General features: G+C 45.1%; 1 protein-coding gene across 7 annotated transcripts in view; it reads left to right on the top strand.

The window, feature by feature from the left end:
• Positions 1–14,884, top strand: part of MTMR3 (myotubularin related protein 3) — a 2,239,538-nt gene that overhangs the window by 1,365,653 nt on the left and 859,001 nt on the right. For all 7 annotated transcript variants that reach the window (XM_044068370.1, XM_044068372.1, XM_044068373.1 and 4 more), the window contains one exon: positions 2,362–2,473. In XM_044068370.1, the coding sequence (XP_043924305.1) occupies positions 2,362–2,473 (112 nt within the window). The remainder of the gene's footprint in view (positions 1–2,361; positions 2,474–14,884) is intronic.

The raw sequence follows: 14,884 nt of genomic DNA, 5'->3' as shown, positions 1-14,884 counted from the left end.
GTGTAATGACTGCAGCAGTGTAACACAATGAACGTAGTACAGTTTTGTACCTACCATAAATGTAGATGTTCGAGTGTTCACACTGCTGCAGTCCAGGTTACCCTCCCTCCATCCCCTCTGTCCTAGCTGGGCTTATGTATGCCTTTCTGTCCTATACAACCTTTGTGGTGTATTTGCTTGTAACTGAAGGTATTGTTTTTATTTTTATGTATGTTTGATTAGTGATATGTATTGCCTACCTACTTGGGGCACCTGACATCTGGGGCAAGAAAAACTGAAGAAAATGGCGTCGGGTGCATCTTATATACCCCTGGCGCACTGACGTCAGGGAAGAAGCAACAGCAACCGACGCCGGACCAATACTTTGGAACTCTGGCTGACTGCGGGACTGCCTGACGGCAGGATAACCCAAGTGTAATGACTGCAGCTGTGTGAACACTCGAGCATCTACATTTATGGTAGGTACAAAACTGTACTTTTCCAGCTCTGCAAGGAGAGACTCCTTGTTTGCATTAGGACATTGATTTTAGTCCCCATCTCCTAGCTGTACATCTCCCAGTTTTACAGAACCAAATTGTAGACTCCCCTGAGCAGGCAAGTAATTATCAGTAATGATGAGAAGGCATAGCTACTTACACCTACTTTACTACAACTTGCTGAGATTTATCAGATAACTGAAGAATCCACTCCAAACTTTTTGCTATAGGTACTTATACCTGCTTTTCTGCAACTTGCAGAAATTTATCAGGTAACTGAAGAATCAACTCCAGGCTTTTTGCTTCTCTACTCTTGATGCGCCATTCTGGAAAGTTGTTCTTTTGAGTCTGCAAGGTCTGTCCAGTGGCTCCTCCTTCCTGGACCCAGTGTGCCCATTTGTTCCTTTGAAGTAAGTGAGAGCTAAGCTTCAGCTTCCCAGATGAATGCCTTAGTGGTTGTTCATTATGTAACTGGTAAGTCTCATCAGCCCATCACTTGTTTCATGGAAGGGAGAGTTGTGATAGGGAGTGGGGCCAGTCTTACAGACTGGCCTAACCCTTTCCCAAATGACCTACATTCTCTTCTTGGGCTGCTTTCAGGATGCACATGCCTGTTGCCACAAATGCTTAGTCTCCTAGGTGAGTAGCATACCTCTTTGCAGCTTGTGCACGATAAGCTCCTTGCCCATGGGCTGTACATGTACAGGAGTATAAGTAGTGCAGTGTCTGAGCTGCTTCTCCACACCCCACCCCCCAGTAAGTAAGCTGGCATAGGCTACTTAGTCCATCTCTCTCTGTCCCATTTCTGTAACAAACATAGATTGTTTGGGGGAACAGTCAGGGCTTTATCCCTGTATGCCTTGAGATTGTTCCATAGTGAGTGCCTTTTCTTTCCCCAAAAAATAAACTGTGCTATAGCCTTTACACCATTTCTTTGGGTTTACAAAGTACTTCTCATATCAAACCTGGTCACGTATAACCTAATTATCTCATGTCCACCAAGGACAAGTCAAATATGTTTTTTTTTTCTTCTGATGAGGTTATATACACTTCTTACATGCATTCATATTGGTATGTTACACCATTTATACACAATTTTGAGGGAATGAGACCACAGATAACTTCAGAGGAAAGAAGGGCAGTTTGAAAAATCTGCCTGGAGCAAGGAAAACAGGAAGTCGGTAAACCCAAATGTTGTGATTTATTATTACAATAATCTCTGCTCAAAGGTCTACTGCTTTTGATAAGTGTTTTATGCAGCTGTGATTTCATTGCCTAAGTTAAGCTACCTTACAGCTCTTAATGTCTGCTGTTGCTCACATAAGAAAAGCATTTGCATGACAAGTGATGCCTTTGTTGCCCTTATGATGTGTCTGGTAGTAAAAATAATAATGTGTAGTCTAAAATGTGGTAGCATAATAATTAATCTGAGTGAAACATTTTGCTCTCTGTTGTCTCCTCAGAGCTGCTGCTTTTAGTGTTGTCAAGTAAATATGTACACAAGTAATTGCTAATGCAGTGTACAACTATTCTGCATCTTCTGTTGTATTGGTACTATTTGGTGGATATTCAGGGGTAGAGAATCTACCACATTATTATCCTGACTTGTGATACCATAAGCTGATTATCATGCTTGGATCATTAAAGTCATGCATAAATGTGCTGCAGAAGTACTGCGGTTCATGTGATGCAAGCTTGCACCAATGTGCTGCAGAAGTACTGCGGATCATGTGATGCAAGCTTGCACCAGTACTGTGAAGTGTAGCCATGTAGAACATTTGTGAGTTAATAATTTGGAGATGAAGTGTATTTGTTAAAGACTTGAAAAGAATGATTTTGGTGCATTGCTTTAATTAAGATTTTTTTTGTTTTTTAAATTTTTCAGAATATTATCCAAACTGTGAAGTTGTATTTATGGGAATGGCAAACATTCATTCCATTCGGAAAAGTTTTCAGGCACTTCGCCTTCTCTGCACACAGATGCCAGATCCCGCAAAGTAAGATCAATGTATTAAAACCTAACTGTAGTAGTTAACCTTTGCTTGCCCCCCCAACCTGGTTTGTGGTAGGGTAGACTTAATACAGGGGTTTATTCAACTGATTTGTTTTTGTTTTAAAAACAAACCAAAAAAGTTTAATCTCTGTAGATGCACAAAAACGCAGACACAAAATAGAAAGGTGGATTGTGAAAATCAGGGACTTTAAGGATGGCATGGTGGAAAATGAACCACTGAATATGACAAGGGCCTTCAGATATTCTTATAAAGGTATATATGAAGAGAGGAGGTAGAAGAAAAATGATGGGATGAATCAAATGGCATATTTCCTGAAGGAAATGGATTTCCATAATCTTTCAGGATAGGAAACTGTCTCACAACCCAAATAATAAATGAACTAAATGAACAAATTAGCTGGCAGACCGGGGAAGTGGACCCTAGGTGAAAATGGACTTCATTTGAGGGTTGGGGAGCAGGAAGTAGGGACCTGGTCAAAGGTTGTTAGTTTGTTTAATAAATTTTAGTGGGGTGGTGGGTGGCATATACCAAGGACCTGAAAAAGGGCAGTGATGAGAGTAGTACCAAAGAAAGGAAAGCATCCAGCAGACCCAGAATCACATAGACTAGTGTTAGTGTTAAAACAAGCTTACAAATTTTTATATGGATTAGCACAAAGGGTGGCAAAGTGGCTTCCAAAATTAGTAGAGCTGGATCAGTGTGGATTTGTCTGAGGAGTCAAACCTTTTACAGACTAAAGAAAACTGTGATTATTTAAGCAGAAGCAGAGAAGAAGAGTCTCTTCTGCCAAGTTTTGGTGTCAAGAAGACATTTGACAATGTACACTGGACTTACTTTTAAGAAGTAATAAGATTTGTGTTCCCGCAGATGTTAGGTTTCTTAAGGGCATTTTTTATCAGTCACCAGCTAGTGTGAAGACAGGAGGGATCCTCTAATGGGAGATTATCCTTAATAGAGGGGCTGGGCAGTGATGTCCATTGTCCATATTATTTTTTGCTGTTTATTTGAAACCTATAGCTGAAAAGGTTAGACTCTGTAATAAAAAGATGTATGGGGGGTGTAAAGTAAAAAAATAGCAATTTATGTTGGTGATGTGATTCTGTATATCAGGGAGCCAGAAAAATATTTAGGAAAGTTATTCAGAATTTTGAGGGTTTTTCAGGACTTGGCAGGTTATAAGATAAGTAAGACTAAAGTAAAGGCAATAGCTGTTATGTCCCCCTTATATGAAGTGGTACAGCAGTGTTCCTTCTCAGCCATAGGGCTATAGGTGACAAAAAAAGTGCAGAAGGTAGCAAGTGGGTCCTGGGAGGGAACAAAATCAAAAGTATGTGAGAAATTAAGGAGAAAGAAATTGAGGAGTCTGGATCTAGATTGTAAGGTGTCCGTGATTAAGAATGTCTGTGGCCCCAATGGTCTTGTATGTGGGATAAGCCTATTTTTGCCATTTGGAGAGTAAGCTGCAGTTGTAGAAGTAAATGAGAGTATGTTAAGGTGTCAATCTCGCCTTCATTCTTGCTGGATGGGTTCGGAGCTGACCCTCGGCTCCGACTCAGCCAATACTAAAGCTTGAGAGCTTATTCCACCGGCTCGAGGCTCCCCTATATCCCACAATGCTAGGCGGTAACTACTCAGATCTCGTTTGCCGCTTAGCTGACTAGGTGCTTTCTTCTACCGGCTCTGGCAGGTTAGTGAGTTTTCTTGTTAAAAAAACTTCAAATTTCTACCCCTATCTTTTCTATTTAGTTTAGTTTTTATACAGTTTATCCCTTTAGTTTAAATTGGGTCCCCCTTGTGTTTCAATTCCCATTTTATCCCCTTTTTAACTTTTAGGCCTTTGGCCCACTCCCTTTTTTTTCCCTGTCCTTTCAGTGTGACTGGATTTTTATTTGGTTAAAGGGTGTGTCTATGTGTTGTGTTTGTGTTTCATACAGCCTTTTCAGGATGTCTAAAGACTCCAAGGTCTCAGGCTTCAAGAAGTGTGATTCGTGCTGTCAGAAAATGTCTCTTACAGACGGTCACACTTCTTGTGTCTATTGCATGGGACCTTTACACCTGCAGGACTCATGTGCCGTTTGCCATGCATTCAGCCCTAGAGTCCTGCAGGAACGCAAAAACAAACTCATACTTCGAGGCTTGTTAAAGCCTGAAGGCCCCCCAACCCAGTCTGCGTCGGGGAAGCCTTCTAAGACTTCCAGGTCGTAGGCTCCAGCTTCAGAGCCGTCTCCTGGGAGCATTAAAGCTGCTTCGACATCGGCTCCGGCTGGAGTCGATGTTTCGAAGTCTCATACCGTTACCTCGGCTCCGGCCGGAGCTGAGGTTGTCAAGACTCAGTTGGCTCCGATAGGCTTATCGGAGCCACCTTCAAAGAAGAGGTCGAGGTCCCCTTCCATCGGCTCCATCCACTCGGCTCCGGGATCCCCTCTTCTGGCGGAGCGGAGCCATAGGTCTCATTCCTCTCGGTCCTCCAGGCTGTCCGATCATGACTTACAAAGGGTGGTGAGTAGACTTCTCAAGTCCGAGGCACTAGCCCAAATGCTGCATAGCCCTACTCAACTGTCAGCGGCTATTCCCATCCCTGATTCTATTCCTCCTCCGACTCCTTTGAGTTCGGAGCCGGGGCTCATCGGAGCCGTGGCTGTCGGTGCTTCGGAGCCGATACCTTCCCTTTCGGCTCCGTCATCTACTCCGATTTCCTCCTTGGAGGGATTTCGGCGCCGAGCTTCCCTCGTCGGCTCCGAGGGGGCAAGTGGCGTCGGACCCTTGTCCGACCCCGTTCTCCCTCTCGGAGCATCGGCGCTGGTGAGTTCGGCTCCAACATCGGCCTCGGAGCCGTCCCTGTCGGTGCCGAGGGGGGTTCTTGTCTCCTCGGAGCGGGGACCTCCGGCCTTGGCTGATAGGGGCGCCTTCAAGCTCATGCGGAGCGTGCTAGACCCAGTGTCTACCCCACAGTCGGCTCCGTCAGCTCCTCCCTCTTCAGTGCCTCCGGTGGTTTCTACCCACCCCCTTGTAACAGACCGTAGAGAGCCAGCTCCTCAGGTTTCCCCATTGGGAATATCCTCCTCTTCCAAGGCCTCTCCTGATCCGGTAGGAGAACCCCCTCGGAAGAGACCGTTCAAGAGGAAGCACATTGACTCCCCTGAGTCTATCACCTCTGACACCGACTTGGAGGAATCTGAAGGTTCCCCTCGGTCCCCCTCTGAGGATGTCTCTTTTGCTGACATCCTTGAAATCCTGAAACAGAGGGGGAACTGGCCCGCCCTTAACCCTTCAGAAGACGAGTCTGTTTACCTTGAGGCGTTTGGCTCTCACCCTTCCACCTCCTGGGTGTCCCCTCCCTTTGACCCCCTCATGGAAGTGGTGGCAAAGAAGGCTTGGACGGCCCCTGATTCAGTCGAACCTACCCCAAGGAGGCCGTCAAAATTTATTACTGCCCCAAAAGAGAAAGAGTTTCTAACTAAAGGTGTCTCTGTTGATGCCATGGTGGTGGCTGCAGCTACTAAGAAGGAGTTAGCCGATCCTTCGGTTACCTGTCCATCCTCCTAATAAGGAGTCTAGGACCATGGACAGGTACGGTAAGTGGATGTTTTCATCAGCGACCTTTTCCATGCGGTCGCTGAACTACTTGTGTTACTTCACCCATCTCCAGAGGGATTTGCTCAAGGATATGGGTGAGGCCATGCAGGATCCAACAGCTGAGGGGTTCCAAGACAAAATGAACTCCCAGTTGGTAACCCTGAATTTGATTGTCAACTCCTCCATGCGGCTTATCTCATATGTGGCTGATGGGGCGAGTAGGGCCACAGGCACAGGTGTAGCTTTACAACGTCACGCCTGGATGCGGCTTTACAATTTTGCGGACCCTTTCAAGGCGTCCTTCACCAATTCCCCCTTTGATGGCTCGACGTTGTTTGGACCTCAGGTGAAGGATACATTGACTAGGTGCGAGTAGGAAGGTAAGACTCTCTCTGCCGTGGGAGTCCGTTTTTCTACCCCTTCCAGACCTTATCCAAAAGGTCAGAGGGGAGGAACAATGTGGTTCCGCAAACCACAGGGAGTCTCATCTGAAGCACAAAGTCGATTCCCCTCTAGAGGCAGAGGGGGGAATAACAATAGACGCCGCCCTAGGGGCTGAGGTGGTCCGCAAAACCAGGGTAGCAGAGAAACTTTCTCTGATAAACCCTTTCAGCATCCCTGAGGAGCTGCCTGGCTGTCCACCTTCGGAGGCAGTCGGGAGAAGATTATCACTGTACCCAAAAGCCTGGCTTTCCCTCACTCAAGACAAATGGGTACAGTCAATCATATCCGAGGGTTACAAAATTCCCTTTATTCACATCCCATCTCAACCAAAAGGATCCCTTCCAGACGTTCCACCCAGTCTAAGGGAACAAGCAGCATTAGAAATATCAAAGCTGCTTTCAAAAAGAGCTATCCAGCCAGTCCCAGCAGACTAGCAAGGATCCGGAATCTACTCCAAATTCTTTTTGGTACCAAAAAAAACAGGGGACTGGAGACCAATACTGGATCTCAGCAAGCTAAACCATTATATCAAAAAAACAAAATTCCGGATGGTCACGCTACAGTCCATTCTACCTTTCTTGGGTCAGGACAATTGGATGTGCTCGATAGACCTTCAGGATGCGTACTACCATATCAAAATGCACAGACGCTCCAGGAGGTTTCTCCGCTTCTGGCTGGGAGCCAGTCACTACCATTTCAGAGCCCTGCCCTTTGGTCTCACTACAGCCCCCCCGAGTGTTTACCAAATGCATGGCAGTGGTCGCGGCTCATTTGAGACGTCAAGGATTCCAGGTGTTTCCATATTTGGACGACTGGCTCCTTACCGCCACTACCAGACATCAACTGCTTCTATCCAGAGATTTTACCATCCAAATGTGCCAAGCTCCAGGCATTTCAATAAATTTCAAAAAATCTGCCTTGTCGCCTTGTCAGTCTATTACCTTTATAGGCGCCACCTTAGACACAGTCCATCTTTCCGCCAGACTTACAGAGCAAAGAGTATTAGATATCCGCAAACAAGTTTACCTTCTTCTTCAATGCAACAAGATCAAAGCCAGAGTAGTCTTGAAGGTATTAGGACTCATGGCAGCTACTGTTACACTTCTCCCCTTAGCTCGTTTTCACATGCGGATACTCCAGTGGATGCTGTTTTCTCAATGGTCCTTCCAACAGCTCCCGATGTCTCACATCATCCTACTAACTCAATCATGCAAGAATCACCTGTCTTGGTGGATCACATCACCTCAAGTTCTCCAGGGCAGACCCTTCATTCTCCCCCCCCCAATGGCCACGGTGACAACGGACGCCTCCCTGATCGGGTGGGGGGGGGGCATTATCAGGGAAGGACAGTCCAGGGCACGTGGCAATCTTTCGAGTGCCACTTGCACATAAATGTCTTAGAGATGAGAGCAGTGCTTTTAGCGTTGCAAGCCCTTCAGGACTCTCTTCCCACAGGGACTATTGCAATTCAGACGGACAACATGTCTGTAGTGTGGTACATCAACAAAGAGGGCGGAACCAAGTCCTACCCCTTATGTCGAGAGGCACTCAGACTTTGGCAGTGGGTGATTTCTTCTCAGCGTTTTCTGATAGCAATGCACATTTCCGGGAAGTCCAACGTGATTGCGGACAAGTTGAGCAGGGCCATTCTCATGCCTCACGAGTGGTCTCTAAAAAAATCAGTGCTGGAAGAAGTCTTTCAAAGATGGGGCCGGCCTTGCTGCGAACTTTTTGCTACTCCCCAAAACAGCAAGTGTCACGACTTCTTCACTCTCTTCCCGTTACTAGGCCATCCCACCAGAGACGCTCTAGTCCACGATTGGCCCTGGGGACTTCTGTATGCTTTCCCCCCCTTTCCACTGATCTCTCAATTAATTCAGAAAGCTATCGCCTTGATAGTCACCATGATCCTCATTGCCCCTTACTGGCCTTGACAGATATGGTTTCTGTTCCTCCATCATTACCTGTTGGAGCAGCCTTGGCATCTGGATCCGGTGCCAGATCCTTTGACCCACCAGTCGGGCCAGCTGCACTACTACAATCTCTCAACCTCACAGCGTGGTTTCTCCGATTCCTACCCTAGCCAGGCTTCCCTTAATCTCTCATTCGGTCCGTAACATCCTGATAGCCTCTCACAAGTCTTCTACCAGGAGGATTTATAATAGTAAGTGGAAACGTTTTTCCTTCTGGGCAGCATCAAAAAATATAGACCCCTTCACTGCACCTGTCCAGTCAATCCTAGACTTTCTGGCAGAGCTCTTTCATTTAGGCTCTTCCTCATCTACCACTAGAGTACAACTAGCTGCTATAGCTAACTTTCATGAAGGTGTCTCGGACTCCAGTATCATGTCCCATAAACTCTGCAAAGCCTTTTTAAGAGGTGTCTTTCTGCTCAAGCCCCCAATCAAAGATCCCCCACCTCAATGGGACTTGAATTTGGTGCTAGCATCCTTGATTCCCCCCCCCCCCTTTGAACCAGCGGCTTCATGCCCTCTTAAGTTGCTCTCATGGAAAACACTTTTTCTAGTAGCCATAACATCAGCTAGAAGGGTATCTGAACTTCATGCTCTTTGCAGTCGTCCTCCTTACTTAGTTTTCCATAAAGACAGGGTGTCCCTCCGGACTAATCCATCCTTCTTGCCTAAGGTTTCCTCTGAGGCAAACCTAAACCAGACGATTGATCTCCCCGTCTTCTTCCCTGATTATTCCAACAGGTCGGAACAAAAGTTACATTTTCTAGATGTTCACCGCCAACTTGGATATTATTTAGACAGGACTAAACAGTTCAGGAAATCTGATTAGCTTTTCCTGTCTTATGCGGAAGGGAAATTGGGCCTTCCAGTTACTAAAGTGTCCCTTTCAAGATGGCTTTACCAGTATAATTACCATCAACTATGAAATCAGACATCAAAAACTGCCTTCAAGACCTAGAGCTCATTTAACTAGGGCATTAGCTACATCTGTAGCTTTTCAGGACAGGCTACCAATAGATTCCATTTGTGCAGCAGCCACATGGGCTTCTCCTCATACCTTTATTTTGCATTACAAATTGGATATGGCCTCCAGAAACCGTGCCAACTTTGGTTCCACTGTTCTCAAGAGTCTGTTCCGATAGGCCACCCAGAGTAAGGTGCTAGGGACGTGGTCCCATCCAGCAAGAATGAAGGCGAGATTGACAACTTAACATTAAGAAGTTATGTACCTACCATAAACGTTCCATGTTAGTTGTCTTCTTCTCGCCTTCTTTCTTGCGTCCCACCCTCCTTCCCCCTAGCCTGGACAGACTGATAGGAATAATTTGGGATCTTCCATTGGGATTTTTTTCCTTCCCACATGTTCTACCACCTCTATTCTCCCTTTTTATGTTTGTGGTAGCTTACCTACAGTTTTATATATAGAGGTGGGTTCCTTTTCTCTCTTCTCCATTCTATGGAGACCAGAACTGCTTGGTTTTAGCTATCAAATGAGATCTGAGTAGTTACCGCCTAGCATTGTGGGATATAGGGGAGCCTCGAGCCGGTGGAATAAGCGCTCGAGCTTTAGTATTGGCCGAGTCGGAGCCGAGGGTCGGCTCTGAACCCATCCAGCAAGAAAGAAGGCGAGAAGAAGACAACTAACATGGAACGTTATGGTAGGTACATAACTTCTTATTCTGTTTGATGGGAGAAACCCTGTGGTAATCTGAGAAGGATTCATTTTATCTGTAGAGCAAGGGTTACTGTGAATGCCAGAACTACAAAGATATTGTACGGTGACACAGTTAAGGGTAGTGTATTTAGCACAGTCACATTAATATAGCGCAGAATGGAAGCATTTAATGTTGAGTGTGGGAGGCTGTGTAACCAGGATACATTGAGACTGGGGAATTTGGACTTGGACCTGAAAAGAAAATCAGAAGGCTTCTTATAATATTTCTCTTTTTCGCATATAGAGTGTGTGCATGTTTGTGTAAAATATACACACTTATACACACGCATACATCTGTATCATGCCCCTCAACCTGTAATGTAAGTAATCTGAATAGAGCCAGTGATAATGGGGCAGGCAAGGGCCCCAAAATATGGACAGATTTTTAACATTGCTCTTTCAAACTTAGTTGCTAGAATAAAATATTTTGGGTTGGTGTGCATTTTCTGAAGGATTTGAAGTCTGAAACTCACTCTGTCATTATTTAGTGACTGTTTCTCAGTGATATACTAGAAACCCACAAATTTTATGGGAGTAGGCCAAAAACATGAGGCAAAATATCAACATTCTGCAAAAATCTGGACAACTGAGATACATGACATGAAAGATATGTCAAAAAGCAAATTGAAGGTCATGCTGCTCAGTGCTAGGAGCCTTAATCTGAAAATGCACTCACTGGAGGCGCTCGTCACACTGGAAGATGCCAGTGTCTGTGCAGTCACAGAAACTTGGTTCAGGGCTGCGGAGAGCACACCCCTGCCTTACCAGGCTATACCTCATTCCACACTTTTCGACCACAGAATGAGGTTGGAAAGACTAAAGGTGGTGGAGTTTATACCTTTATTAAAGACAGGCATACCTCCAGACTGGTTTACCAGCATGATGCACTGGAATTACTCCAGGTGCAACTAACAGTTGGTAAGACACCCATCCAAGTTGTAGCCAGCTATAGACCCCCCTCCATGTCTCAGGAAAACCCACTCCTCTTACCCGGACCTACTTGACTCCATCAAGGTGCCCCCTAACACCCTGATCCTTGGTAACTTCAACTACCCCGCCATAGACTGGGTGAACTGTTACTGCATTAATGCACTCACCCAGCAATTCCTTGACTTCATCAGCTGTAACTCAGTAGACCAGCTGATCTCATCCCCCACAAGAGGAGATAACATACTGGACTTGGTTCTCACCAACATGGGTGACCACTGCACCACTCCCATAGTATGTTCTTCCGTGGTGAGATCAGATCATCAGTCTTGTCTCGTTCAAAGTTTCTATCCCAGCCAACCCCTCCCCAGCCGTAACCAGGCTAAAAAACTTCTCAAAAGCTGACTACACCCTCCTAAGGGAGGGTATCAGCAGCTTCACAGCACCGCCCCCCCCCTCAGAGGCTGCAGACAACTATGTTGAACAGTATACCAGTGCAGTATACAAGCACCTTTATAACTGCATGGGCTCACCCATACCCAGCAGACCTAAAACCTGCTCCTCAAGGAAACACAAACCTGTCTGGTGGACATTTTCTATCAACAGACTGTACAGCAAAAGGAAGGAACTGTTGCCCAAGGGTAAAAAGGAACAAATTCCAAATAGGAAAATCTCCCTCCTCTGTCTCAACAAGCAAATTAGATCACTAGTGAAAAACTCCAAAGCCAATTATGAGTTGAAACTAGCCTCTGAAACAAAGGGAAAAACCGCAAGTCCTTCTTCAGTTACATTAGGAACCTCCATGGCAAAGCCTAAGTTTTAATTAATACTTAATGGTACCACTTGCACTGATCCTGACGACTTAGCCAGTCTACTAGCTGATAGGTTCAGAACAAACTTCACCCCCTTATTGCCCCCAAAGGGCCAGTTGACATCCCCGATACTTGTCCCACACCTCACATTTCCATAGATCAAGTGTTAAAAGCCCTGTCCAAGGCAAAAAACACAGCTTCCATGGGACCTTATAATATCCCATGCTGTATTCTGCACCATCTCCAGCAAGAACTAACTTTGCCACTGAGCACTCTATTCAACCACAGCCTAATTACAGGCTTCATTCCAGAAGAGTGGACAACCGCCATTGTCATCCCCTTGCACAAGGGTGGTGGCACTATTGCCCCATTTGCTTGACAAGTCTGATCTGTAAAGCCATGGAGCGTATTATTATGAATCTCATAAACAAGGACATAGGCAGCCTCCAAACACTCGACCCCACCCAGTTTGGATTAGTCATGGGCAGGTCTTACCTACTGAACCTAGTTGACTTCTTTGAGACTGTCACCAAGGCCCTTGATGAGGGAAATTCAGTACGTACAGCTTACCTTGACCTGGCCAAGGTGTTTGACACAGTTCCCCACTCTGGCATCATTGAAAAGCTAACACAACTTGATGGTAATCCTATCTCGTCAGATGGGTAGCCAGCTGGCTCACAGATAAGGACCCACAAGGTCGAAATAGGCGCCACCACCTCCGACAGCAGACCTGTCACTAGTGATGTTCCCCGGGAATCTGTCCTGGGACACCTGCTGTTTGGCATCTACTTCTGAGAGGTCCAGGCAAAGACCAAGGGCCTGTGGCTGACCAAGTTTGCAGATGCCTGTAAGTTGGGTGCTGTCATTGACTCCCCAGATGACAACCTACTGCAAGAGGTTCACACCGCTGCAAATAACTGGTGCTAAAGTCATGGCCTTAAGTTAAAAACAAAAAAATGTATTATACCATTCAGCAAAAACACGGTCCCTGGTGATTACCACATCAATGGCAACCCCCTAAGCACACAACCCGTGATGAGAGACCTGGTTACTCAGATTGACAACAATCTCACATTCAACCATCATGTGATGGCAGTGATCAGAAAAACCTTTTACTTCATCTCATAATAAGGATAGGGATTGCATCCAGAAAAAAGGTTATTATCTCTCCTACTCCCTCATTAGACCTGTAATTGAGCGTAAGACCCCATTTGGTATGTACCTCTCCAAACACCTGCACCAACTGAAAATGCCACAGATATATCTCACAAAGAAAATCCATGGCCTCCAACAGCTGTCTTATACGGATAGGCTCAAATTACTATCATTTTACTCAGTAGCATACAGATTGCTCAGAGGTGATATGTGTCTCGCCTACAAGACAATATCGGACCCTTCCCTATGAGAGATTTTCCATATTTGTAAATCTAACTCCTAGTACATTACCCACTTGATAGGCCAAATCTGATATGCAACAGCAACAAAACCTGCTGGAGAGACAGGTTTGTCTCCCAGAGGCTGCCCCTCTGGAATAGACTTCCCATACATGTCAAATGGAGTATCTCCATAACACTCTTCAAGTGCAATCTTGATGAGTGGATGGGAAACCACAAATTTGTCCCAAAGTTCCACCTTTGTCCATCATTAACAGGGGCGACAGGTGCTGACTGAGGTTTCTTTTTAGGGATAAACTCTTGGCTAGGCTTGTAAGGGCCCCAGGGCCATTAGCCTAGAAACCTCCTATGATCCTATTTGTTTGTGTGTGAGTGTGTATGAGTGCGCGCGCGAGAGTGTGTGTGTGTGTGTGTGTGTGTGTGTGTGTGTGTGTGTGTGTGTGTGTGTGTGTGTGTGTGTGTGTGTGTGTGTGTGTGTGTGTGTGTGTGTGTGTGTGTGTGTGTGTGCGAGAGTGCGTGTGGATAGAGAGAGAGAAGTAATGAACACACTAAAAATTATTAAATGAGAAGTCAGAGATACTCCCATTTGGGTTGTTGGGGTCAAGGAAACAGAGATGAGGTGACCAGGAGTGGCTAGGAAAGGCAAGATAACCAAGATTTTGGGAACAATTAAAGGGGGGAGTGGGCAATCATTTACCTGGAAAGGAGTTAAAAAATTATATTCCAGGAAGGTTACTTTATTTGGTTTCAGGGATTGCTAACTAAATGGAAGGAAATAAAGAAACAGAGGTGGGTACTCTTATTGAACCTAGATTTACTAAGCTTGTTCATTGAAGCTAGAATGCCTGATCCACTATACAAAAGGATAATAAGGTTTAATAAGGCATTCCTTGGCAACTGTCAGATTGGGGGGGGGGGGGTTGAAAAAAGAGTGGGAGGCAAGGTTAGGTAAAAATATACAAAGAAGCAACAACAAGATGCATGTCAGACCCCAGATGTATTACCAAATCCAAGATGTTTCAAATCTTTGAATGGAAGACTTTGTACATATACTTTCATTCCCCAGAGAATAAATAGGATGTTTCCACAGGCAGATGCTGGAGGAACAGATGGGATGTAAAAGGTGATTAGAAACATATATCTGGTTCTTTCCAGCATTAGCAGTGTTCAGAGATTACCTACAAGGTATGCAAAGAAAGTTTTTATGACTCATTTCCTTCTTGGGATGAAAATGGATCACGATCAACCTAAGCATTATAAGTTTCAGCAGGATTAATAGAGCTAATAGTTAAAATCAAAAACAATAATAATACATACATGGAAGTCAGAAAGTATACGTAGCATAATATAATCATTAAGGACCTCAAATATGTAGAGTTAAATACAGCATCACAAAAGAGTACATTTGCAAGGATTGAATGGTTAATTTGGTTCCAACTGATTTGAGTAGAGTAATAATGAACAGCATAAAGGGGCTGACTGGGAAATCAAACCAGGTAATATGGAGAAGGTTCGATAATAAAAGAGGCAGAATAGTAACAACTGGAGGAAAA

The sequence above is a fragment of the Protopterus annectens genome, chromosome 4.part0 (genome assembly GCF_019279795.1).
Source record: "Protopterus annectens isolate FY-2018-M chromosome 4.part0, PAN1.0, whole genome shotgun sequence".
NCBI classification, from domain to species: Eukaryota; Metazoa; Chordata; order Ceratodontiformes; family Protopteridae; genus Protopterus; species Protopterus annectens.
Note: the sequence above shows the minus strand (reverse complement) of the source record. Positions and strands in the feature narration are given on the sequence as shown.